We start from the raw sequence: 27,681 nt of genomic DNA, 5'->3' as shown, positions 1-27,681 counted from the left end.
GTGCCCTATGTTTTTAATTGAACTTGGACTATTCTACAATTTTTAAAAGTAGGGTTTTATCTTTTAATCAAGGCAGATGTTTTACCTTGAGGTATGATTACTATATAAAGAAAAATGTTGTCACTAAGACATTCAGAATGTTCTCCATGTGTGAGTGTAAAGTAGCTATTAATATGAATTTTACCTTCTTTCCTGCGATGGATAATATAAAACAAGTGCAAAAATAAAAGTGGCCTTTATTGAATTCTTACAACAACTCTTTGATGTGGTGTTATTATTACAGCTTTAAAGATTTAAAAAACCCCTCTTAGTCCATTTGACACAGAGGTATAATACCTTCCTTCTCTTGGGTTTCATGCATTGTAAAGACACTGAGAGAATTTAAACGGAGTGATGTGATCCACTTAATATTTTAAAAGATCACTCTGGCTGTTAAGTGAAGAATAGACTAGTAGGACAAAGGGAGGAGGTGGTCCAGAGGAAACTATTGTGGAAAACAGATGAAACATGATGGTTTGCTGTGGCAGTAGGAATGGAGATAAGGGGACAAGTGGGAGGACTATTTTAGAAGAAGGAAATACAGAAAAGCGATGGGCTGGACAAGGGCAGCAAGAGATGAGAAAGTGGAGTAACTCCCGCAGTTCTTGAGCCACGCAGGTACTTTTTAGTGGGGAAACCGGAGGCCGAATGGGTGCAGATAGATCAGGAGTTGAGTTTTGAAACAACTATGGTAAATGTACACGATGGAATAGTGCTTGGCCATAAAAGAGGAGAAAATGTACCCTTTGCAACAGCATTGATGGACCTAGACAGCATTATGCTGAGTGAAATAAGCCCGCCAGAGAAAGACAAATATCATGTGATTTTACTCATATGTAGAATCTAGTGAACGAACTCAACTAACAAGCAAAATAGAGACAGACTCACAGACAGGAGGCTCACAGCTCTGGGGGGAGGTGCGGGGGTGGAAAGGCGAAGCGGGTGGAGGGGTCGACCAAAAAGGAAAAAGGACTCATGGGCATGGACAACGGTGTGGTGATCGCGGAGGGAGGAGGCTATAAAGGGGATAAATGGTAATGGAAAAAATACAATAACAAAAATAAAAGAGTTTGCATATGTGATGTTTGAGGTGCTTGTAAGAAATCCAATGTAGCTGTGGAGTTGGCAGCTAGATATCGTGTCTGGAGTTTAGCGGTGACCGTCAGCAAAGCTGGGAGGCTTCAGTGCAGAGAAGGTATTTTAAACCGTGGGAGCAGATGAGGTTTTCTAGGAAGAGACCGGAGACTGGAAAGATAACTCAGGGGAAGAGCGCCCAGGGTCACCAAAACCTACAGCCAAACACTCAGACCAGTGCCTTGACAAGATCTCGTTGGCCTGCGCAATGGTTTTTTAAAAAAATGTGAATCAGTTACCATTATTTTATAAAGTCAGGTTCTTTCACATATAAATTTATATTCGAAATTTATCTTGGAAAAACATCTGTCGCAACATGTGCCCAGTGCCCAGACGGAAAGCACTGGGGTGAGGCTCGAGGGCGCCACCGCCGGCGGAGCCTGCTGCACAGAGTCGGGTGAGCTGCTCGGCTGGCGGAGACATTTGAGTTTCAGATCTCACACTGCGGGGCAGGGAAGAGCACAGCCTGAAGACGGCCCAAGAACATTGTGTCACGGATTCGTTTCCTTTTCCCCCTTTTTTAAATTTATTTTGTTTCTAAAAATTATTTTATTTTTTATATCCTCACCTGAGGATATGTTTACTGCTTTGATAGAGGAAAGCGGGGGTGGGGGGAGAGAACACATCCATGCGAGGGGAAAACATCATTCAATTGCCTTCCGTACGCACGAGCTCCAACCTGGGATCGAACCCACAACCTTTTGGTGTATGGGACGACATTCCAACCAAGTAACCCAACCAGTGTTCCATTTTTTCCCTTTTAAATATATTACATTTCTTTACCTCCTTTATAGGCACTGACTCACAATTAACAGTCCATACCCAAGGGAATGGGATACTGTGGGTATCACTGAGTGGCTTAGGGTGGATTTAAAGACTGATCCCAAGTCATCTAATTCTCAGCCTCGATCCTCCTTCTCACAGCATTAAAGAGAATCTGATTAGCTGGTCAGCAGAAAATATTGTTTTAAATGGAGCCTTGTAACCTCCTTTGTTAACCTATCACTACTGCTTTCATATATTATTTCCACATGTAATTCTAAGTAAATTCTATCGGTAGCTTAACTGTGGTTAACCAAAAATTCTGAGTGGCGGAATGTGTCTTAGTAATTTCATAAATTATTATTATTTATAGCTTTTTCATTGAACTTATTGGTGTGACAATGGGTAATAAACTTATATAGATTTCAGGTGTACAATTCTAGAACAGATCATCTGTATATTGTATTGTGTGTTCACCACCCCAAATCAAGTCCCCTTCTGTCACCATTTATCCCCCCTTTACCCTCTCCTACCTCTTCCCACCCCCCTTTTAATTTTACAAATCACTGATGACGTCTTTGGTTTATCTCTCTCCTTAATACATCTAATGTTACCTGAGGAGTCCGAGGTTTCCCTTCATGAAACGGGCCTGCCGCTGTAGTTCTGCTGTGGGTTTGATTTAACTGCCTCTACGCGCGGGCCCGGTTGAAGTTTCCTCCAGCCTGAGAATGTAGGGCCGTGAGGCCCGCCCTGCCTGGTCTCGGGCACACCGGGCCCGTCTGTACGGTGCCCCGGCTCGGGCCCACGTCACTGTCAACATTCCCAACACCGGGAAACGTCTGTCGCGGTGGAATTGAATCGAAGTTCCTCTCTGGCTTTGCGGGGCTCAATTTTTGTATTTTATTAGCTAATAAACAATATTAATGCCTACTGAGTACTCAGTACGTGCCAGGGAGTATGCTAAGTTCTTTAAATAGATTGTCTATTTTAATATTCACTATTAGCCTATGACATGGCAAGAGTTATCATTTCCATTTTGAGGTGATAAAATTAAGACTCAGAAAGGTTAAAAATTTCCTGAGCTCACAGGGCAGTAGCCTACATCTGCCTAATTCCAGAGTCCATGAACTTGACAGTTCAGAGCTGAGATTCTTCACCAAAGGATTAGTGGGCTTTCAGGAGAGTCCAGGTACCTGGAATTACAATCACACTTCTGTGGTTACGTGCATACATGCATTTTTCTGGTGAGTAGGTTGCTTTCACCAGATTCTCACAGAAACCAGAAAAGGCTAAGAGGCATTCACTTAAGAGCTTTGCATCCTGGGTGAGCCGGAGAACACATTTTTGTATGCAACAGGAGTGGCTTGGCTTTTTTATTAAAGCATATTTTGGTTTCCATTTCACTGACTATGTGTCCTATTAGCTTGACATGACACTTTTCACATGAAGTCAGTGCCTTCCTACTTAATTGTTTCTTTATGATGGTTATTCAAAGCTAAAGCAGAAAATTATCCTTCCCAGAATGAGGTTTGACATTTACTCTGCTGCCTGTCTCATGAAAGAAGGCATAGAGCGGGCGCAGGCTGGAATAAGCCTTGCTCTGTTAGGAATGAACAAACATCGCCCTCAGAATAAAGTGTTCTCTGTGTGGAGAGAAAATAACGTGGGGATGAATGTAATCCCCCAGGTGCCCTGATTCTCCAGCAGGTTCGGCGCTCACCCGCTGGGCCCTGCTCTGCATCACAGGAAAGCTTATTTTTTTCCCCCCGATGTACTTGAAAAATACAGTTGCAAAGAAAAGCAGCATCTTTCTGCCCACTGCTACGGATGCTTATCTCCTTGAAAACAGAACATCATTGCCAGTCGCCCCTGTGTTGTACGGGAACGCCGCGGGGGAGACGCGCAGGCAGACCGGCCGACGTGCAAGGCTGCTGTCCTCTCCTCTCTTCTCAGAGCTGAGGTGTCTCAGGGCAGGGGCGCTGCCTCTGTGTCCCCTGTCATAAACCTAGGGAGAGAGTGCGCTAGACTTCAAATGCAGAGGGTTTTCAGTAAGGAAGTGTATTCCTTTGAAATCTCTTGTTAACAAGAATTTCTGAGGAGATAAACTTCCGATCTGGGCTGAATTCTTCCTCTTGTGAGTGGCTTCTGCTGTGAGAATGGCAGGCCGCTGGGTCACTGTGTGACTATAACGATAACAGCTGGAATGCACTGACTCCATCCAACCTGTCAGGCATGGTGCTAAGCAATTACGCAGATCACGTATGTCACCCTACGATGACACTCTGAAGTAGGAGTGCGATTACTCCAATGACTGCTTCACATTTTACAGGGGAAGTCAACTTGTCCAAGGTCAAGTACATAGAAGGGGTAGAAATGGAATCCTACCTACCCAGGAGAGTGCTGTTGATGGCTGTGCTATTCCGGGAGGGCAGGCTGCTAAGTGGTTCTCACAGACAACGCTTGGTCACTTGTGGGAACCGGGCATCCTAGACTTCCAATATAAATACATCTGTTCGCCGAGGGACTCCTAAAATCATTTGGGTGTAAGTGGGGTTTTTTTTGCCTTTTTAAATTCTTGCCTTATAATTATAAACATAAACATCATGAGCTCAAATGATGAAAATTCTCATCTTTTACACAGGGAGGTCTAAAACATTGTTTTTATTCTGACTCGGTAGAGAAGAATTACCTGGAAGTCTATACATTAAATTAGGTCACATAGTTTTGAATTCACTTCGCTTTTCTCTCGTCATTGTTGATTTTCTTTCCCTGTGACACTTCATCCAGCGAGAGAAATATTTCCTTCAATGGCTCAGACTTCTTTCCGATTCCTTAACAGCTCATTCACTGAGTAAGCCCTTACTGAGTGCGAAGAGAAGGGACACTGTGCTATTTGCCTGAGCTTTACAGTCATTTTTGGAGCAAAGGAGGCAAAATCTAGTGAACATTTATGCAGTCAATAGGTACTTTCCAACTCCCAATTAGAATAACCTACAGAAAACCTTCAGCATTAAGCCTAGTGTTTAGTATATGGAAGGTTCTTATAAATGTGAATATGACTGAAATGAAAATAAGAGAAAAGAAACCTGCCAGATAGATGTAGAGAGAAAGGCAGAGATTATGCAGGCTCATCCATTTTTGCAATTGTATGAAATTATCCCTAGACTTCATTTATTTATTCATCAATGTATTCATTCACTCACTTATGCAACGGGTATTTACTGAACACACATGAGGTACATAGCATGCTGACGACGAGCTTTGGAGGAGGTACGATGAACTAAACACCGGCTCTGTCTCTAAGTTGAATATGATCAAGTAAAAGTGATCAGATTTGTATCTACACATTTAATACAAGGTGACGTGTGCTAAAAAATAGGAATAAATAAAATGGTAAGAAAATAAAGGGGTGGGGACCTCTAACTGGATAACCAAAAGGGTTCATAAAGTAGGTGACATGTAAACCAGTGGAGTGTAAAGATTTAAGTATAAAGAGCAAGAGAAATGGCATTCCTTTCAGGAGAACCAGTATGACTAGGTATCAACAGAGCAAATGTCAGGCATGTGGATGGCTTGGTTTGGCCGTAGCTGAGGTTATAGAGAACAACAGGCTCTGTGCCAGATGCAGCTGGTACATACTCCGCCCTCTTCCTGTTTCACAGGGAGCTAGAAGGCTGGGAACTACATTTCCCAGAATCCCTCACCAGCTAGCTTTCTCTGAGGTCCTGCCAAAGCCATTGGGAGGCAGCAGGAGGAGGGGAGCTATTGTGCTGCTGGTTCAGGCAGGTCAGTGTGGGCTCCAGAAGTGCTGGCCTTGCTTTCAACAGCAGGAGCATGGCGGCCCCAGCAACAGAATAGTGGGTGTGTGCTCAGCTGCTCCGGGTCACCCCCTCTTGCTTTTCCAGTTTTCCAAACTGTTTCTTTCCCTCCCTCCCTCCCTCCCTCCCTCCCTTTCTTTCTTGTAAAGTTGATTGAAGCATATGCCGTACCTATAATACATCACATCTGTTTGAAGTGTTTGGTTTGATGAGCTTCGATGGATGTATATTAAGTTCCCTTATTTTCAAATACCTAGAGTGGTTTCCATTTTTCCTGACTTGTCTCACTGAATACAGGCAATGGGTTTGGAAAGATAGGCTGTACTAAAACCGAAGAGGGATTTAAATGCAGGGCTAAAGTGTCATTACTTTATTCAACACACATGGATTATGTATAAGGAGTATATAAGAAGTACTTGCTCAGATAAATTATAAGAAGCACTTGCTTAGATAAACTGCTGAAAAATAAACAATGTCAGTTTCCTTGTCAGGAAAATAGTGATAATAAGAATACATAGCTTCGCTTCACAGCGTGTCTGGCATAGGCTATATACCAGATAATACACAACTATCATTGTAGTTAATATATTTACCAAGGACTTGCTTTATTTATTCCTTTCCCTTTAAACTTCTTGGCTTCCTTCTTTGTTCATTCATGTGCTGGGGATCAGGGATGTCCTTTCTTTCCCTGGCCTCCACCCCACTGTTTCTGTAATGTTCTATTTCTTCAGTGTTATTGGAGGTAGGCTGGTGCAATCAACATTTCATAAGAAGCTCATTTGCCATGTGACAGCCTCATCCCTACTGCTAGTACGAGTGTCACCGTTACAAGATAGTTCTATGCGAGAGCCAGAAGAAACCAGAGAACAGGGCTCTGATGGAAACTGAGCCCAGTGAAAAGGTCAAGCAGCAGGACACAGCACCGTGGGAGTCCGTCCCCTCTCCCTGGCGGGGGCTGGTGCGGGAGGACAGAGGCAGGAACGTGCTTTCTCACATACACAGTGTCAAAGGGAAAGAAGCACTTAAAATATAAACCTGCTAGCGCACCAGTCCTTAAGAAGAGCAGCAGCTAATTATAAGGTGGTCAATAGCTCAGTACCACCCTGCAGGGGCAGAACGCTGCCACGGGCACCGCTGGGTCTCCGCTGGCAGGCTCCGTGTTACATTACCCTGTGCTGTGACCGCAGCTGATTGAAGGTCTTTCATAGAGTTGTCATGTATGACCGTTCTGACCATCGGCTTCCCCAGGAAGCGGGCGAGGAGCCTGTGTATAAAGCTTTAAGGCAGCAAGTCATTTATTTAGAAGATCTGTGGTTGCCTGCACCTTTTTCAATAAAGGCGGCATCATTCACATTTGCCAGGTTTGAGAACCTGTCAATACTTGGTATTTTGGAGGATGGTCAAAGAAGGGAGGGCTCGAAGCGGGGGCATGAATAAGCCCTCAAAAGGGGATCGACTCACTGTTAGCTACAGAAAAGAGACCTGCTGCTGGGACCCAGCGTATGGGTTCATATCCCACCATATATTTCTGTAGTTCCCCTGATGGATGTGTTTACAATGCCTTCCTGAAAAAAACTTAATGGGTTCTTTCTAAAGCATATAATAGCAAGAGCACTGGTTTAGGCACACGTGTTATAAAATCATAAGCACTCCCATTCATCTGGATCCCGGAATACAATTTCCAGCTCTTAGTGTTTAGAACTAAAACAAACAAACAACAACAACAAAACAACAGAATTTGTAATGAATATTTGAGCATGCAATAGGAATTCTCTGCTGTGAGTTTAGGGTGAGAATAAAGGAGTTACCAAGGAGGTAAGCTGTTCTCCAAGGTAAGGGGTTGTGAAAGGGCAAAGGGAATACGGGTGACATTAAGCTCGGCCACACATTTGTCTCCCATGCTGCCCCTTGAAGACGGAAACCCTTGCCCTTCTAGTCTCTCGTATCTTCTTTCGCTTTGTTTCATAAGCCAGCGGATAAAGCTAGAGGAGCCTTCAAGTTTACTTACTCCATCCCTCACTCGGTCAGTCAAGTAAGGCAACGGTGTAAAGCACTGAGCCCAGTTTCCGGTTCAGAGAAACACCTACTAAAGCAGAGCCTGTAGTGGTGACCACGACAGAGCTGCTGTTTCTCCTGGCGTCCACAGCTGGATGAACCCAGTCCCCCGACTTTACAGGTGAGGAGGCAGATACAATAGTGTGTCTGCAAAATCATCCCATAAAGTAATGGCTTAACTTTATAACTGACAATGCCAAAATATAAGTCATTAGGGAAAAAATACTGACTCTGAAGTTCAATGAAATCTTCCGGGCAGGTAGGAACCTGGGAAAGAGGTCAGTGGTTCTCGAGGGCAAGGTTGGAGGGGGAGGGGTGGGAGTGGGGTGGATATGCACTCCAGACCTGCATGGAAGGATAGATTTTTATGTGCATCACGAGAGTATGGAGTTTTAAAAAAAGTTTGAGAAAGCACTCTTGAAGGGGTAATAAAGAGTTGGAAAGAGCTGTTTTAAGGCTTACAAGACCTCATCTCAACACTGACATGATGGCCTTGCTCAATGTCTCCAGCAGGTGACGTGGGTTCCCTGTCTGCTGGGAGGGGGGATTTATTTTGCATGGACTGTACCAAAGCTCCTTCCCCAACGCTATATGAGTAAAACAAAGGTAGCAGTGATCACTCAAATGAATACATGTATGGGAAGGTCTGCAGAATCACGTTGGTATTTTAAAGGCTAAACACGCTGGGGAGAGGGGTCCCTTTTCTGATTACATTACACTAAGCAGCAGACAAGCCCACAGAACAGGCGAAGGAAAACCAGGTCTAGACCACACACAAGGAAACTGTTCCATTTCTTTACAGGGGTCCACAACCTTCTTCCGGCCTCCCAATCCCTTGTACCTTAGCGGGTTCTTCTAAGACCAGTTATGGTTTCTGGTTGCCCTCTTGCGGTTTCAGGGTTGGGCTCAGCGCCTCCCTGCGTGACCTCTCCCTGAGGCTGGTGTAGGTGGGGTGTGGCTGAGCGGACTGGTCAGCCAGCAGCTTGTTAAACTTAAAAATGGAGTGGTGAGAATTGAAAAGGTACCATTTATAGTTGGACCATCATGAATGGGTGAGCAAATCTAAGATAAACACAGAATTGGGAAAAGGACTTGAACCCAGCAATTTTCCAGTAGTAAGGACGGAAGTCTAAGACAGAGGCATTTCATCCTAATAGCCTTGAATCTGTGTTCCAAAGGCCAAATTCCTTGAACAAACCCCAGTGGGAGTTTCTGGAATTTAATGTTTGGGGGGTGGGCAGGTTGAGGTCTTACTATTTCCTGCATCAGCCCCAGGGCGATATTCTGTCTCTCATAAAATAATAAAAACTCTACAAATCCCTCATGTAGACAGACCCTTTAGCAGATACCGTGAATGAGGCCTACTTTTAAAAAACAGCACTTGGCAAAATGACTCCGGCTTCGTACACATCTGTTCTACATCTGTTAGAATCTAACTTTCTTCAAAGACAGTTTCATCCTAGCTCAAAATAGGCATTCATAAACATTAGACCATCTCCCTGACGTTTTTGGTAAAATGGCTTTGTTTCATTAATGAAACAGACTTCTAGATTAACTTCTGGTGAGGTCTTACAGATCTTTTCAGAGCAGTTTACAATGTCTTTTCCCCCTACGCTTACTATCTTTTTGAGCTCTGCACAACACAGAGTCATTTCAGCACGTGGCCCATGGAGAGTCTGGATTTTGATTTATGTTTTTTAAAGATGATGCTCCTGCTCTCTGAAATGACGACTGATGTTTACCATGAGCCCCTCCCGCCTTAACTCCATGGCTGGCCTAAATATTTGCCCAAGACAGAGCCTCTGTCTCACCTCCTTTTATGGCGGTGGGCTGTATTGTCACTTTGCCAGTATTTCTCGGTAGCACACCACCGACAAACAACTGGAACTCGTATTTTTGAAGCCTCTGCAGCCACGAGCACAGCCCGTGCCCCAAGCAAGAGGTGCTCCGTCACTGGACCGGTCTTACCATGTAGTCGTCAACGTTGGTTTCTTCCCTGCTTGCAAATAGTTATCATTATTTTGTCACAGGACAAGAGCTGCTCATACTATTTCTAAAGCCTCTTGTAATGTGGGATGCTTTGTCAATGATGAGAAATATGGTGCTGAGTGGTTTAAAATCCACAAATCCCCACATTAATATAACCTGCTGCTCATCTGGTGCTGAGCTGAGTCTCCATGGATACCAAGGGAGTGCCTTCTATTCCCGAGAACCCCTGGGCGAGCAGACATCCTCACCCTGGGGACCTGCAAGCCCGGCAAAACACAGCAAGGGTCCTAAGGAAATGGAGGCTCAGAGAGTTTGAGCAATCTGCCCAGGGTTGCACAGGTAGCAGGCGGCAGGGCTGGCTGTGATGTGACTCTGCTGCTGAGAACTGAAATGATTTTGGGGGGTATAAAGCAGGACAGGGATTTTAAGATCTCTCTCTGCTGTCCAATAACGCCCCACCCTTCACTTCCCAGCACCCTTGCCACTTGGTCATGTCTCACTCTGACGCCTCACCAGCCAATGACAATCCTCATGGTGTGTGGACACGGACACATACAAGTGTGATCTGGCTGTAGAGGGTCCCATTCTACTGCAGGGCACCGGTGCTGGGAATACATATACCTAAAATTAAGGACTGCCTTACTTGGAGGGGCACATTTCCTCTTTCCAGATATGAGAGAGCCTTGAAATCCATTAATGAAATAATCTACAAATCTCTTTTGGGAGCTGTTCCCTCTCTGATGTGCTAAGTGATGAGCACAGTTTCATTTGCAGGAGTAATCAGTGGAGAGTCATGACCAGCAACTCCAAGTATCCCTGGTGAAACATGTAAACTCCTGTGACACAGAGTGGATGATATTGAGTCACATGCCTGTGTGCAGGCATGTGTGTAGACCTTGTGTACAAACGTGCAGATGTGTGTGTGAAAGTACTGCCGGAGGCACCTACACATGCTTCACCTGATATGCAGACAGGAATGTGCATATGTGCATGGGGGTAGGTGTACATGTGTTCTTGGTGCACACATGCACACACTTGTATGCTTCTATATAGGCATGTGTGCGTGTCGGTGGGTGCCCATGTACACAAGTGTTTATTTATTCCATTGCATGAATTTCTCTCAACTTCATAACAGGGAAGACAGGCTTTTTAATCCATTGTGCTCCTGCTCAAACTTCGATTTCCAACTTTCTAATCACATTTAAACAACAGTTGCAGTATTATTATAATATTTTTTTCCTTAAAAAAATTTCATCCTACTCTTCTTGTGGCTCAGCGGGAGTTTAAGTGCAGTCAACCCTTTCTTGAACTGACAGCTCTGATTGAGGCATAAGTCTTTATATAAATGAATGATTTGTTTGACAAAAAATTTCGATGGAGCTTTAGTCTACAAATCTACTAATCGTTCCTCCCTGCTGTGAACCTTCGTTGCTGGCGAGCTTATTAGCTCTATGTGCCGCTGCTTGATAGGCACACATACAGTTGCACTGCATGATTTTACTAATAGGTATCATTTTAAAGAGACCTAATAGGACAATTCACAACAGCGATTGTTCCTTAGACATCAGTGCATATGAGAGAATTACTGCTGCCCTGAAACAGTCCCTACCTTTGGGGCCGAAAGCTGTGGAGAACTGCAGAGGACATGCCTGGCTCCATGGGGCTGCTTGACTCGGGAGCAGCCAGTGGTCACCGTAAGAGAACGAGGCCCATGACTGCTGCTGCTTCGAGCTGGTGGTGTATGCACAGACATGTGGATGTGCGCATGCGTGTGCACGCATGTGGGGAGGTACTTGGCTCGGTCCTCATGCTGGTGTCTGGCTATGTGCTCCACAGGAAGCCTCCGGAGGGAGGAGGCGGGACAGTCTCCCCCCCCCGTCCTGGGGCTCTCCGACTTGCCCAGACCGAGTGTGCCCTCACCGATCACCGCCCCAGCTGTGTCCTGTCTGGAGCTGGGGAGGAGAGTTCGGCTAAATCACTTAACCACAATGTATTTTCTTTTCTCCAGAAATTTCCCTGCAAATTTTTTCCCTAAAGGGAGGAAGGAAGTGCAGTGAAGACCACCCTATATGAAGCTGGTGAGTTAGATACTTCATATTTTAAAACATTTCCCAGTGGATTTTCCAGGTGGGGGTATGGGACTCCATTGCTGCAAACTTGGAGGTTTCTATCAATGGGTATTTCCAAAACTGTTGCTCCAAACTGTCCCCTAAGGTTTAAAAAAGAACACCCACACTTAGCAAATCTGAAATCATTAGTTTCTCAACAGATCATTTGTTTGGAAGCCTATAGGCTCAAAACACTAAGGTTATTGGTGGGGCGGCTGTCTCTGGAAAATAACCAACAGAGAGCCACATGGAGGGAGACATAACCATGGCCTTCTAGGCACGGACACTAATGGGCTGTGGGCTGACGGCTGGGCTGCCTTGTGCTGATGCTCATAACCTGGGAGGTTCCTCTGTAAATGGTGAGGACGGGCATTATTTTCTATGAGATCATGGCAGTAAAGGCTACAGTTTACAACTCAGTAGTACTCAAATGATCAATGAATGAAAAGATAAATAATGACAAGTGGGCCTGTAGTTTTGGCCCAGGAAGTAAAGTCACTGTGGTAATCGAAGAGGTGCAAGGGAATGTCAGTTTTCATCCCCACAGGCAAATGATTTAGGATCCAACCTGGAGCTCCCAGGCTCTGGAACCTATTTGTCTCAAGTAGGTAGATATTTTTACAGCAAGACTTTTCAGTTGCACCAGTAGGTACCTGGGATGTGTCTAGCCAGCGTGTGTTCCCGTGGGGGGGATGCGCACAGTGGGAACATAGGTAACATGGGACTTCCGGGTGCCAGACACTGAGCCAGCAGCTGCATCGGCACTGACACATCTCACCTGCGAGGTGGATTGTATTTGGAGAATCTAGAGATGAGGAAATTGAGGCCCACACAGGTTGCCTTGGCGACAGATTCAGTGGCCAGCCAGGATCTGAGCCATCCAATGTCTAAGTCTTCCGGTTTCCCCAAGCCCATACAATCTCTCAGTAGGGTCATCTCAATTCATCATGGGCTAATGCTAAGAATAGCACCCAGGGTATAAAACAAAAATGAAGAGCTTCATTTAAGCTGCACTGGTCTCTGGGCACTTGGTTTTATGCTAATTCAGGGCATTTGCAGAAATGGATGCACAGTCAGGCGGGAGAGCCTCTCTCCTTCACATCTCGCTTGGCTGTTGTTCCCGCCACTTTGTCCTTCTCCGCTGCTTCTAATCCCCTGTTTCTGCTGTGTAGTCCAATATCAGGGGTGATAAATAATAAATCATCGGTCCATTTCTACAAGGCACCAGTCCCCTGCCTTCCTCATGACAGGAACAGTTTAGCATCTGTGTTCCTGTCACATGGGGGAAGAAGGGTCATGGTGTCATCCCATAGGCTCTCAGGAGGCTTGTCCTCTGGGGCCTCGAAAGAATGATTTGTGATACAGTGTTTTCCACTTCTAACTGTTGCTGTTGTTGGTTTCCTTTAAAATTCAGCACACTCATCCATTCAGCTAATGTTTGTTGAGTCTGATTGGATGCCATACACTCTGTTGAGTTTTGGAGCATAGAGGTGAAAAGCTGGAGTCCAAGTTCTATCAGGACCTGTATGTTTAGTGGGGTGACAGATGCTTTCTCCAGGAATTGTAACAGCAATGACTGTTTGAAAGGAGACAATGTGGGAGGAGCACCGGGTCCTGCCTGGAGCAGCAGGGAAGACAGCTCAGAGGACCGGCGACGGGCATGTGCAGCTTGGCGGGGGAGGGAGAAGGGGCAGGGACAGTGTACCTGGAGCCACTCATGGCTTAGAGATGCTTCTGTGTGAAGTGCCCGGTGGGCGTGAAGGAAAGTCAGAGAGAGATGCAGAGGCCAATGCTTCCTGATTTGTTCAGATTAGCCAGTTTGAGACAGGTGATGGTGATAATGTTTTGAGCAAAACAGTGAACTCAGATACGATTTCTACAGGCGATAATTGAGGAAGCAGGATCAGGACAGACTGGGAATGGCAAGACTAGAAATGAGGGGCGTGAAATGTCAGCCATGGCAAAAATCCAGGTAGAGGTGATAAGGTTTGAAGCATGACAGTGGCAAAAGGAAATGGCACAGGAAGAGAGATTTAAAGGAAGAACGATCATGGCTTGGAGATTGTTTTACTATGGAGAGCAACAGAGTGGAAACAACATAGAGTGACCACATGTTATTGGCTTAAACACTGGGAAGTAATTTCACCATAAAAACTGAAGTCACTAACTTATAACTCTATACATCAGTGTATTGCAAATATAACACATGGAGCAAGCAATAAGGAATACTCTTAAAAGTCTGGTACCATACAGAGTTTCTGAAGCCAAGTATGCCTGTACAAGGCCATAGACTTCACTGTAAGAAAAAGTGCATTTTGAGGGTGGTGTGAGAGATGCTAACACAAAATGTATGTTGAATTAGTGGCTTAATTCTTCAATGGCAAGTCAACGGACTCTTTCTGTTTTTTCTTATTTTTAAATTTAATTTTTCAATCAAATTAATTTAAAACATTTTTATTTCACACTAAGAATATAGTTTAACAAGACAAATAGTATTTTATCTTTGACTTTACCTTTTAATCATTCTATGGGAATTTTCTCTCTGCTATATTCTTTAATCTCCAAGAATCCTTCCCCATTCCCTGAAAATTCCTATCATCTATTTCTTTCCCATGGATGCAATATTAATCTCATGTCTCTAAGAATACAAATGATGGCTTATAGAATTCTGTGCTCTGAATTATCTTGGTTTCCTTGCAGTTTCTTTTTATTGCTTGTGTCCTCTCTTAGGTGCAGTGGTTTCTTGCAGCCGGCTGCCCATCCTTGCTTTCCATTCGTATTTACAAATGAGGTGCCGTGATTAAGTGGGCACGGATGGGGTTTGCTCACTGAAGAAGGGATGCCCTCCCAGGGGCGTGGCGCGCCATATCCAAAGCTCAGGGGGCAAAACGCTTGTTTCTTAGTGGCTTCCCTCTCAGGAGGCCATTAGGTTTCAGCTTTCTCTTCTTCACTAGGAGAATCTCCCCTCACTGGTCGTCCAAAATGTGTTGACATATTGTCTCTTGTAATCTTTTCTTTGTCCTTAGTGTCCTTGCAGGTTTACACCTTTTAGAAAGTTGGTGGGACTTGGTTAGGTAGCAGAGATAAACCTGTGGGTTCAATTTGCCATGTGTAGTCAGAAATCTTTAGTGATTCTAGATGGTTCCCTTACCAAGACCACTAATCCTGATGCCCTTGAGTCTTCAATCACTGCAAAGGGGCATGCTGTAATTCCATTTTTAACTCTTAGCTTGGAGTAATTGAGCTTCTCAGGCCTTTTTTTTTTTGTAGGGACCCCATTTAAGGATGTGGTCCAGTACTGGAGAGACAACTGAGCCAGGGCAGACACTCGATGTACAAGGTCTGTCCAGAAGGTATCCAGCTTCTGGATACCTCTATGGTACCCAGAAGCTGCACTATGAAAAATAGAGACATTTATTGAAAAAGATACAAGATATGAGAAACATTGTACATGGGACAATGATGCCTCAGACCCCTTCAAAGTAGGCACCTTGGTACCTCACACAAATGTCCCGATCACCATCAGCTGTCCTGTCATATTTTCCTGAATCTCATAGACGGTCTGAAATCTCTTCCTTTTCAAAGGTGATTTTAGTTTGGGGAAGCCAGAAGTCTCAGGGCACCAAATCTGGGCTGCAGGGGAGCTGAGTCACCTGGGTGATTTGATGTTTCACCAAAAACTCTGCACAAGATGGGATGCATGAGCAGGCACGTTGTAGTGAGGAAGTTGACAGTCACCAGTCATCCACAGCTGCAGCCTTCTGAGTCATCCAAATAGTTCCATGGAGGAGTGTTCAAGCTGAATGCAAAATCTGATGCAGAGTGATTGCTCTACTTGCTCAGTCATTTTGAATGCAATGGCCACACAGTGTACATGCTTATTCAATGGCATCTACTTCCCCCACTGACTAGTACAGTCAAGTCATCCTTGTTCACTCATGTGCTTTCCAGTCCGCTCTCCTTGGCTGCCAGGTTACATGGATGTCACACAAACCATTCTCCTTATATTAACAATGGTTGGACTCTTTATGGACAGGCCTCATACATCCTCTGCTTCAGTTTTTCCTTTTGGAATAAATAGTACTGTTTGTTTATATTGTATAAGAAAGCTATGCAGACAGAAAGTGGTACTGTGGGTGAATTATGCTTTGAGATTTTAGGAAGAACAATCAGTCAGTGAATTCAAGGTTCTTTCTTTCTGCTGGTATAAGTGCCTTATTTGACAACTGAAGAAACGAATGTGAAGAGTGGGTAAGTGACTTGCTCAAGGGAGCACAGCTAATTGGAGGCCGAATCAGGACAAAGGGCCAAATTTCCTGTCTCTGGCTTGTGGTGTTTCCATTACATCATCTTACCTCAGAGGCCCCAGGAATGTTCTGGTAGTTATGCATTTTTCCCCCCCTGGACACTGAATGTGATTTCTGAAATACTTTGACTTACAGAACCCTGTGTGACTCTGAATTTTAAGAGCTAATTCTTATGCCCTCCAAAAGGCATTTCCAGCTCTTTCTGTTTTCTTGATCCCTGAATGATGGAACTCCTCATGGTTTGCTTTAGAATTGAAATGCAAAGAGGAACTTTATCTCATTTACACTTCACGCTGCTCATTCACTGAAAAAAGTGCTGACCTGCCAACTGTGATTCCTACCCTTAGTGGCCACCTCCCTGCTGAGATCTGTGCTCAGTGTGACAGTATCTGGTAAAATGCAGGTCTGCTCAACAGCCCTTTCCCCAGCTCACTCTTGGAACAGCTGCGCCGCCAGGACACCGAAAGCAAGACAGCTTTGGGAGGAAGTCATCCAACTGGAGGTGGTGCTATCAATGAGTAACTCAGGACTTGAGATAATCTCCCAGAAATGGATGAATTGAGTCTGCTGGCTGAGTCACTGCATTTCAGGAAGACAAGTTTCTTCCAGGAGGTTCGTGTGTGTCCTGTCCAAGCTGTGTGTTGCAAGTGGCAATATATCTTCAGTCTACATTGATTAACTCTCTCTCGGGCTGTTCGTGAGTCTGTAGATCCTCAACACTCCCTGTCAGAGGCACCAGACACATGAGACAGGAAAAGCCTGGGAGTCTGGCCCCATGTGGGCTTTCTTGGACGGACAAGTGTTTTCTATCCAGGAGGAATGTTATCATGGAAAACCCGGTGGCTTGTCGATTGGATAGTTGCCATCTGGGTCACTTGATGATCAAGGCATGTGCTTATTGCAGAGATCTTTGCTCTTCAGAACAGCTCTCCTTCTGTTGAAGCTGTCATTTGAGCTGGTAAGCTGCAGGACTCAGAAACAAGGAGGTGACATTGCTTCAGGGACCTGGCATGTTATGAGACATGGAGCTGACTGGCGGGAGCAGTGTCACAATCTGCGAATGCATGGTTTTGCATAGGAAGTCGTCCACCGTGGCTTAGCTCTTTCCTGAAGGAGGGATGTCAGTGGGGTCTACAGTCCTAAAGGGTTGGCTGATTCTGCGTCTGACACAGTGGAATATGCTCACAAATCAAAGCCATCATCTCGCCAGGGCCAATGCGAGTGTTAAGGGCACCAAGGGAGACCATTCTCATTGCTGGGTCCAGCCAGCATATCATTCGCAGTCAGGAGGAGCTACTTTGATGCAAGTCAAAAAAGCAGACAGGGCTACTCACTCTTGTCCTCCCTCGTAAACAGTGGAATGCTTTTTCTGGATGCGTTTATCTCTGGATGCACCGATGTATTTTACAGTCGCATAAAACCTGGAAGTTGCTGCTTTGTAAATGTAGCAAAGTGTAGATTGCGCATTTGAAACAGAAATGTGATGTTCATGCCAACCTTTCCCTTTTCTCTCAGTTGCCTCGACTCAGAGGTTCAAAATCGAGTTTCCTGGAAAAGTCGTGATGACACAGTGTTCTGTTTGCACGTTCAGGCCGTGGTCAGAGCAAGACTAAAGCATTTCTGAATACAGATGTTCTGAATGCTTCACGAATTGCTCCCTAAATCATAAACACAAGAACTTAAAACATGTAAGAGCGAATGTCGCTTCTGGCCTAATTTTAAGAGGCTGTGTCTTTAGCCATGAAAAATCCCCAGAGAGCTTTATACTGAGTTCCCCCCGCAGGGGAAGGTGGCTCATTCCAGAGATTCCGCACAGCCTCTGAATGAACCCTGGCAGTCTCTTCCAGAACCCGTGTGGAGTCCGTCCCTGGAGTGCGCCTGGTGACTGCAGTGACGGCTGTTAATGACTTTTTTTTTTTCTCTGAGAATGATTTTTTTCTGGGCTGCAGTTTCAGCTGTGCTGAGACGATTATTTTTGTCTCATGAGTGCATTTTGAAGAGGATGAGCAATTTTTTTTTTTTTCCAAAAGGCTGACCTATCTCTGGGTTCTCTGCCAAGGGACCCATAGTTCAGTAGCCGTATCAGCGGAGAATGTGTCCTCTGGTGAAGATCTTTAGGACATCCGGGAACTCATTCTTTTGCACACTCACAGGATGTTTCCTGCCTCTGAGTCTACTGAGGAGGTGTGGACAGTGAAGGAGAAGGGGGCAGCCTCTCCGACCTCTCCTTTTTTGCTCCCTGCCCCCTGCCCAACGGACAGTGGATGGGAAGGGGTACCAGTTCTGTGATTCTTGACCCCATTACCCATTTGGTGACCATAAAAAGGAGAGAGAGGGAGAGGAAACTGGGGAAATTGGCCAAGAGATTATTTGTGGATGGGGGAAAAATGGGGACAACTGTAACTGAAAAACAATATAAAAAATTTTTAAAAAGGAGATTATCTGTGGAGAAAGTACTGTCATGCTGAATCCACCCCCCGTATCCAAAGGGGTGGGGAAGGACGCCCCAGGCCCACAGCCAGTGTGGGAACCACCCCCCCGCTGGGTGAACTATGTTCCCTATAGGTGGGACTCAGGGAGAGATGACTCCGGCCTTAGAAAAGCTAAAGCAGACAGACTGCAGACTCAGGAGTCCTTCCAGCCTGGTGTCTGGAGGGAGGAGGTGATGGCCTCGGAAGGGCGGGGCGAAGGTCAGGGGCCAGAGAATGGCTGCCTAATTGGAGAGGACTGTTGGGGCAGGTGACGGGTGAGTGCCTGGAGCTGGCCACGTGGGGCAGCGAGCAGGACTGCGCTCCACTCGGGCCCTCTCCAAAGGCCCTCCTGGGGGGCGAGGCACTTCATTGGGCAGAGGCTGCAGACAGACTGCAGGGCGCCTCGGGGCTGCAAGGAGCTTTCTGAGTAAGGATAGAGACCCGACTGTCCCCAGTCACGGGAACTGCCGCAAGGGACAGGGTTCTGCGGGAAATAAATTCTATAGTCTGTGTTTGGAACCTAAAGGGACTCTTGGAACTGTCAGCTACCTCAGAGTGAGCAGAAAATTCTTCCTGGAATTTTCATTCAGAGTATGGGGGATATTACAGCCGTTCAACACGGGCATGGCAGTGCAGCAAGCATGGAGAGGCGTTTGAATACGTAGCAAAGGGTATTTGCTCAACATGCGAGATGTGCCCTGTGCCCCCAAGGATTAGCATTGATAGGCAGTTAGCAAAGGGAGTTTCTCAGAGGAATCCCATACCACATTTCATTTCAACTGGCCAAGTTTTAGCAATAATTCATGTGCACCGCTTCCTTCTATAAAACCTGAAGACCAGGCCTTCTTCTGGCCAAACCCTTTATGCCATGTGCTCCTCACAGTGCACAGTGTATTTGGACATATTTGAGGCATCTTGATTCTGTCCCATCTTCAGGTCTCCTTCCAGCTCCTAGCTCCCTCTGCCCTCCACTTCTTCCCTTTGTGTTTCCTTAGCATCTTTCTCTAGCTCCTTTCTGGAGTCTCCAAATACCCAGGGCAGTTTGGTTAGCTGTGTGTTCCTTTGATCGTAAGGACCTTTTTCCGCTGCTGAAGCAAATCCAACACCCGCAGCCCGGGGTAGGGAATCAGAAAGCAAAGTGGGCATTTGGTGCAATTAGCCAGGTAGATAAGGACAGGTGAGTGACACCTGGACATTCGTACAAACGACTTCTTGCACTGTGTAATTTGGGACTGCCATGTGAGGTTATAGAAGGTGAAATGTCAGAAACATTACAGATAGGCATATAGAATGTCTTTTTCTCAAATGTCAGACTTCACAACATGTTTGGAGTTCCTTTGCTATGTAAATGCCTTTCCTTTTTGCTTTTCCTGGGAGCTGAAGATGATGCTAATTTAATGCCAGATTTTCCCATCTTCACTCTAAAGACAATCTGTTCCACACTCTCTGCCTACCCCCTCGAGTGCTGAGATGACTTTTACATGCATTTGACCGATGCACGCCCATAGTCTTTGCCAGGAAAGAAAGAACAGAAGTAGGGATGAAGGAGAATTCAAGTAGGGACTACACACAGATTTCATCGTTCAGAGGTTTAGAGAAATGGAGGGAAAGAAGACACAAATGAAATGAGAGGGGAGGGAGCCACTGCCCATTTTCTCCCCAAGTTCCCCTTTGGGCACAGAGCACTTACGCATGGGGCTCTGGGGCCAACGACTCCTCGGAATCCAGCTCTACCTGCCACTAGCTGATGACTTTGGACCAGAATAGAGCTCTCTGTGCCTTTGTTCCTGCATCAGTTAAGGCGAGGATAAAAATAATATTTACCAAAGAGTTGTTGTGAGCTAACATAGTAAGAGGGTTTAAAGGGTGCCTGGTGCATAGTTCATATTATATATTCTTTAGCTACTCTTATTTCCTCATTTTATAGTAATTTTGGGGGTCTGTAGAAATGTGAGGTGGGAAAAGATAATGTGAAAAGAAAAGTCAGGTCCAGCCTCCAATGGGTTATTTATTTGTGATTTGTAGAAATATGTTATCCCAACTACACTTATTTCTCCATGCACATTTTTTTAAGGTAGCATTAGAGAGTTGGTTACAATAATGTTGATGAGAACTTGAATTTCTCCATCCATTTATTGATGTGCCTGTGATTGTTCACTTATTGATTATTTATTGGAGTTAGGGCACAAGGCAATTTACAAACCTGTAGAGAGCAGAGAATTTTTCCCTTAAAGGATCTACAGTCATTTGGTTAATGGTATGAACCACTGACACCCAATCAGAATGATTATGTTGGGACTATTCTGTTAAATCCCCAGAAATAAAACCAATCACAGATATATGGTCTAGAAAAAAAATACGTCGTGAAAAATTCAGTTGCTATACTATAAGACTGATCTCTCTGGCCAAATGCGTATGTGCCATCAGTCTTCAGACTGCAGATGCGATCACATTCCTCTTGTCTCTTGGTCTCTACCAGTACCTTCCTTTGGAATTACCTGGCATTTTCCCTTTTGTTGTGAACAGGACTCCTTGCTTCAAGTTTATGACACTGACGTGCTGCCTACTGGGCTATGGAGGCGCCTATTACTTCCAGTTTAGATCGAACTCTCACCTCGGGTCATGCCATCAACATCCGCTGGACGCCTGCTATGAACGAAACGCTTGGAGACCATCTCAGGTAAAATCAATTTACGGATTATGACTTATATGGATACTGACCATACTTTTCCATTTTGTCTTTGGGTGTCTTTTAATCCACATGTTGTGCCTTTTCATTTGTTGTCTTGGCTTTACGGAGATGTCTGAAGTATGTAGTCACTTTTCAAAATAAGGAATCTAACAGAAGATATATTTTCTTGTGAATATTAAAAAATCAGTTTATCTCAAGGAAAATAATGCATTTTTTGACTTGGTTCTTCTCATGGGCTCAGAAAAGGCTCGTGCCTTCAAGGGTTTGGAGCTGCTAGGAAATTTTATCAGGCCTTCCAATGGCCTTTGCACAGGCCACTAATGGTGATATATCTGGTGGCAGTGGAAGATGTCCAATAGCTGGAAACACGGGACAGTCTTGTGCTTTGAAAAGAGAAGTTATTCTTTGACCTGACTCAGCCACTTACTCTTCTGGGCCATAGTTTCCTGTGGTAAAATCGAGATGTTTATCATGGTAAAAACTAAACAGCCTTCACAGTTCTTCCATCCATATATGACTAGGATTCTAAACATGTGTCCTCTGATGTGGAGCTATGAGCCATGTGTGGCTCCCGGCACTCAAAACGTGGCTAGAGCAACTGAGATGTGCTGTGAGTGTGAGACATTCACCACAGTTTGAGGTAGTGCAAAAAAAAATGTAGACTATTTTGGATATATTAGGTTAAAATATTATTAGAATGAACTTCACCCATTTTTTAATGTGGCCATAGAAAACTCAGAGCTGCTTTTATGGCTTGCATTATTAATATTGGACAGCCCTGCTCCAACCCTTCAAGACAAAGGGATCAACACCTACCTTTAAGGGCTTTTAATGCCACATAGTTAGCGTTTCAATATTGTGGTCCTTGTGCCTCTAAAAGTCAAGTTAAAATACATAGCTACCTCAAACTAATAAACCTTGCAGGGGCAGATATTTGTCACCAAGTTTTTCTTGAAGTGGCTTTCTGTCTAGGTCCTGTTAAAGTTCTGTGGTTACAATAACTCAACGGTCAGCCACTATGGTATTCATATCGTAACTGATGATCAGGAAATACACCAAAATGTTAAGAGTGATTATTACTGGGAAATGGGGTACTGAGTGCTTTTTGAATTTTTAAAATTCTTTCCTTCAGCTCTCACTCTTTGAACAATGAGAACCGTATGTTTCTTCATTAGAAAAATGTATCTGTTTACATTTCAGCTTGAATGATTTTCTAAATTATCTAAACATCACAAATATGTTTTTTAAAAGGTCAACTTAGAAGGAAATATCCCAAAATGCTTTAATCTGCTTTTCTGTATTTCTAAATTTCTCTAGTGAACCAGTTATTTCTATCACGGGACAAAATACTCCTTATTTAAAAATTGCAACACCCACCCACACTTTTAACCTTCAACCTACGTTAATTTGCAGGCTGATTTTCTTAGAACTCCTGAAGCCCTTTTCTCTACTGCATTAGACTTAGGCATAAATGCTTCAGATTTTTGCTTCAATCTTGATGCTGATAACGGCTACTTTACTATTTTTATAACTAACGTCAAACAGGACAGTACTGAATTAGAGCCGATACAGGAGATGGGGAGAAGCCGCAAAGGTATTTTGCTATGACATGTATGCAGGGGTTGAGGTTGTCCTGGGAAAATGCCCATCGAAAGGGGTGCCATTTCCATTGGAGTCCTGCGGCCATGGCTGGGGGAGCCCCCTCCGGCAGGCACTCCGGACTAGCACGCTCAGGAATGCACACGCACGTGCACACACCCACAGGGGTGGGGGGGCTGCGCCCGGCCCCAGTCCCAGGGAGCATCCCCTGCGGCTGCTTTTCTCACCTGCCCTCCGTTCTCGAGGTCGCCCGCCGCCCTCCCTGCTTCAGGTAGCACGGGGTGTGTGCAGAGCTGTGCCTGCCCTTGGGCAAGCAAGGCAGGGCCAGGCGTGCCTTCCGCCCCGCGGGCTCTGGAAACAGCTGGGCCTCTAAAGACCTAACAGGTGTAACCGTTTAACCTGGCAATTTTTTTTTGTCCTCTTGAGGTAAAGGAGCTTTTTCCAACTCCCATAGGGCCACAGCCCTTTTGAAGGCCACACGATTGAGCACCGAACTTACTGTTGGTAGAAAAGATGACTTCTCCCTCCTGCGGGGCGGGATCTGAATCCTGGACCACCTGCAAGGCTCCCACAGTCCGGACAGCAGGGTCCAAAGTGACTGAACTTTCGTTCACGGTTGTGTCGCTTGCGCCTGTGATCTGGTTGGTGGGGGGGCCTCCCAGAGATCCCTCGAAGTCGGTGGGCAAGTCGTCCATGCAGTCGGCATTGGGCTGACAGGGGCAGAAAAAGGTCTATTCTTAGTGTGTGTCATCAAGTTAGAGGCGAAATGTCTACAGCCTACAGACTTTGTCTTGCTGGAAAACTAAGTTCTTTACAGCTTTCTTCCTGAACCATTTTATTTAAAAAAAAAAATCCCACATAAACTTCTGTAATGAATGTAAAAACATCTTCCAAGATTTCCTTTCCAAAGGTTCCATTTAGATATAGATCGAAGTTTTAATTCTAGGAGTAGCTATATCCATACATTCATATAATTACTAGGAGTGGTAACATGATACTTATTTATAGTTGCAGCCCTTCCTCACACAGAGGGTTTATTTCTCATCGAGGAACTAGCTGACAGTGTGATAATGACCCCCAGTGACCCACGAATTATTTCAAATACACTGATGACATGAGAGAGGGACAGAACCTGACTCACGGTGAATTGTTTACCAGGTACACACACAAACACATGAAGCACAGGGCGAGGTGATTGTTTTGTTGTTGTTGTGGTTAAATGTAAGCCAAAAACTAGCTATAGAAACAAACCCCTATTTTCTTAACATGCACATGATGAGACATTTGTCAAGTCCTCTACATGAAGGTCTTAGAATCATAACGCTGGGGTGAGACCATCGCGTGTAACTGCCCACTTGCTGCAGGACCCTTCCCCCAAGCGTCCACGTGAATATAGAAATGGGAGATCCCTGCTCTGCAAGGCAGCCTGTGCCACTCAGTTTCTTTAGATAATTCCATTATTGGGCAACGTGGCGAGTTTTATTCTTTGGTCTTAGTTCTGCTGTTTGAAGTGATGTTGACCATACCTATATCTCTTGTATAAGCAGCTTTTAAAATGGCTTTCAGTTATATCTCTACCCAAACTCATAAAAGAGGTGCTGTGGGAGAGAGATGGGCTTGGGAAATACTACAAGTAGCTATTACGTATTATTATTACTATTATCATTATGTTTGTTCTGGTCTGAACATCAGCATTGCCTCGAGGGACGATAACGAAGTGGCTTTGCCCTCCCAACGGACAAAGACCAGGGTGGGCAGGACTGGGTTGGCACTGACTGTGTTGCATTAAAAGTGCATGGAAAGGGAAGGTCTACAGCTCACGGACTCACTGGGAGCACAAAGCAAGACATTCACGCTGCTGGACTCTTGTCCTTGTTTTCTGTTCTTAAACCAGCCTCCCGAGCCCCGCACCTGCGTTTCCCACTGTCAGCTGGAAAACACCATCACCCCCCGAAAAGCTCAAACTCAGCTCATTCCCCCTTTTTTCTGTATTCTCCTTTCTTTTTGCTTCTTCGTCCCTCTTGGAAGTGAGTCAATTCATTTAAACTCAGGTTGTTGAAAGTCAATCCAGGGAATGACCGACCCACCAAGTTCACTGATTGCGGCGTTAGGCGAGAGCAGTTGTTAGGAGCGTTGCTCCCCGCTCACTGGTCTCCTAATCCGCCTATCATTTCCTCCCCAGTATATCCCATTCTCCACTCTCTCACTAGAGCACTCTTTTTCAAAAACACAGTGATGCTCATCTCTTCTTTTCTCCTGAAGAGTGAATTACAATCTTAGAATGGCAACAAGGCGCTCTGCAGCCTCGCCCCAGCCTCTGTTTCTGGCCTCACCTTCAGCCTTTGGGAACACACCTGACACCATCTATTCCCTATTTTAGAACTTTAGCTCCTGCTGTTCCTCTACTAAGGGTGGCATTTGCCCCAATCACCCTGCTCCCCTTCCCCATCGCAAGGTCTCCCACGAACCCTCCTGGTGAGCTCCTAATCACCCCTCAAGTGTCACCTTTTCTAAGTAGCGTTGTCTGCCAGGGAGTCACCTTCAGTACTCTAACACCCTATTTATACTTCTCCCATGCTGTTATGGTCATTGGTCACTGTGTTTGTCTCACTCTACTAGTCTCCATTTAAAAAAAAATTTCCAGTTCTATTAAGGTGTGATTAACATGTAATATTATATTAGCTTAAGATGCACAACATGATGATTTGATATATGCATATATTGCCAAATGATTACCATAATCTGGTTAGTTAACACCCATCACCTCACATAGTTACATTTTTTTCTTGTGATGAGAACTTTTTCATATATACAAAGCAGTATTATTAACTAGAGTCACTATGCTGCACACTGTATTCCCAGAAACTTATTTATCTTATAATTGGATGTTTGTACCTTTCGACCACCTTCATACATTTTGTCCCCGCCCCCCACCGCCTCTAGCAACCATCTACATTTCCTCTGTTTCTATGAGTGCATTTTTCTAAGATTCCACATGCATGTGAGACACAAGCTTTTTAAAGTGACTCAACTATACAATACATTACATTGCCCTTGAATTCCAAGACTCCACATACTGCCTGACAATTATTAACTGGTCAGTAAACACTGATTTGAACATTTTATTGGAGTCTCAGTTTACTGCTCTGAAGACTAAGGAACATTAGAATCTGCTCTAGATTAGGGGAGGATTTGGAGAAAATACTTTAAAAACTGAAAAATTCTGTGCAAAGGTAAGGCATGCTATTGAAGGGTAGCAGGAGAAGCCACCACACAATCTGCTACATTGGCATAAGGATTATTTTGAGCTGTACCAACTGAGAAGCAGACAAAGAAATGCTCTCTGTTCTCCCCCCATGTGCCTAAAAGCAGGACATAAATGTGCAAAAGTACATCCCTCTTTGTACCAGGAAGAGAAGAACATTATCATCATCATTAGTGACTGGGAATCCACTCTGAAATGGATCTGTACAAACAAACCTTACTAACACAACCTGACCTGACGTTAGTTTCTCCCATCTATTTACCTCCTCAGGATGTGCTGTTCTAGAAACGCAAAGTCTTTTTCTTTTGTCTTATTACTTCTCTAAAACTTTATTGTTCATTTTTGAAGATGCTATATAAGCTCAAGCTCTAACTACTCCTTTGAGTTACTCATCACTAAGTGTTCCCATGTGTATGTACAATGCATGTGATAATAAACTTTGGTTTGATTTTCTCTTGTTAATCTTTTATGAGTCTAATTTATAGGGCCGTGGCTGGAGAACCTAGGAGGATAGGAGGAAAAGTAATTCCCTCCCCCTTTACACTATGTAAGGATGCTTCTAAGCCAAACCCATCGTGTGGGCTTGCAGCAAGGGACAGGGTTCTCAGTGAGGATTGTGTGTGGTTGTTCTTTCAGGCACACACATCTGAATGCCATTGTGTATGTCGTAACAACTGATGCACATTTCAACTGTTGTTTGCTTGTTGATATTGTTCTTTTATTTAAAAACATTGTTATTAATTCTGATGCAGGATGTTTGCCTTTACTTTGTGGCCTAGCAGGCACGGTATTATATTTTTAACAGCAGGAAAAGGAATTAGCTCAATGAGACTGAGTGTTAGCAGACATAAATAATTCGGGTTAAATATATGGTAATATTTAATACACCAACCTTACTGCACCTCACGGTTTATATCTCCTCTAAATAGTTCATCAAATAGCATATTTTGAAAAGAAACCCAATTTATAGCCCTCTAAGGGAAATTACAGTTATAATGTCTTTTGGTAAAAGATGTTAAATACTATTTGTATATGAACAAGGTATAGCTATTCAAATTCAGGGTAGCATGTGGAAATTCCTCACGTAAACCAACTGCCAAGTAGTTAGGGGTTTGTGAATACACCAGCTACACAGGCTTTTCTATTCAGTCACACTATTTGTACTGGATAACAGTGATGGGAGGTGTTTGCTGCGATATAAAAACCCAGTTTATTTGGTACCTCATAGGCGTATTCACCAAAACCTGTGTTCTGTCACCTTACAAAGACACACCTAGACCTGACTGGAAAGAAAGGAGGAGAAGCAATATAATGTAGGCAGAGACGAAAACACTTCTGATGATAAAGGACCCCTCTCCCCCTTCCCTTTCGATTCAGTATCTTATTTCTTCTGGCAAAATAGCATGAAAATATACGAAAGAAGTTACCTCTTGTAATGGGAG

General features: G+C 44.5%; 1 protein-coding gene across 2 annotated transcripts in view; it reads right to left on the bottom strand.

Moving 5' to 3' along the window:
• The window catches only part of RNF150 (ring finger protein 150), a 163,229-nt gene that overhangs the window by 9,520 nt on the left and 126,028 nt on the right, over positions 1-27,681 (bottom strand). The window contains exons 6-7 of one of the 2 annotated variants that reach the window (XM_054562936.1): positions 23,474-23,684; positions 21,049-21,821 (exon numbers count right to left, since the gene is read on the bottom strand). In XM_054562936.1, coding sequence (XP_054418911.1) covers positions 21,799-21,821; positions 23,474-23,684 — 234 coding nt within the window. In that variant the 3' untranslated portion in view covers positions 21,049-21,798. Of the gene's footprint in view, positions 1-21,048; positions 21,822-23,473; positions 23,685-27,681 lie in introns of those variants that run through there. The other variant, XM_054562929.1, reaches the window with a different exon arrangement.

This window comes from Pteronotus mesoamericanus, unplaced genomic scaffold (assembly GCF_021234165.1).
Source record: "Pteronotus mesoamericanus isolate MK-2021 breed Mesoamerican mustached bat unplaced genomic scaffold, CSHL_Meso_final contig_163, whole genome shotgun sequence".
In the NCBI taxonomy this organism is placed as follows: Eukaryota; Metazoa; Chordata; class Mammalia; order Chiroptera; family Mormoopidae; genus Pteronotus; species Pteronotus mesoamericanus.
The sequence above is the reverse complement of the archived record's forward strand: the minus strand, read 5'-3'. Positions and strand labels throughout refer to the sequence as shown.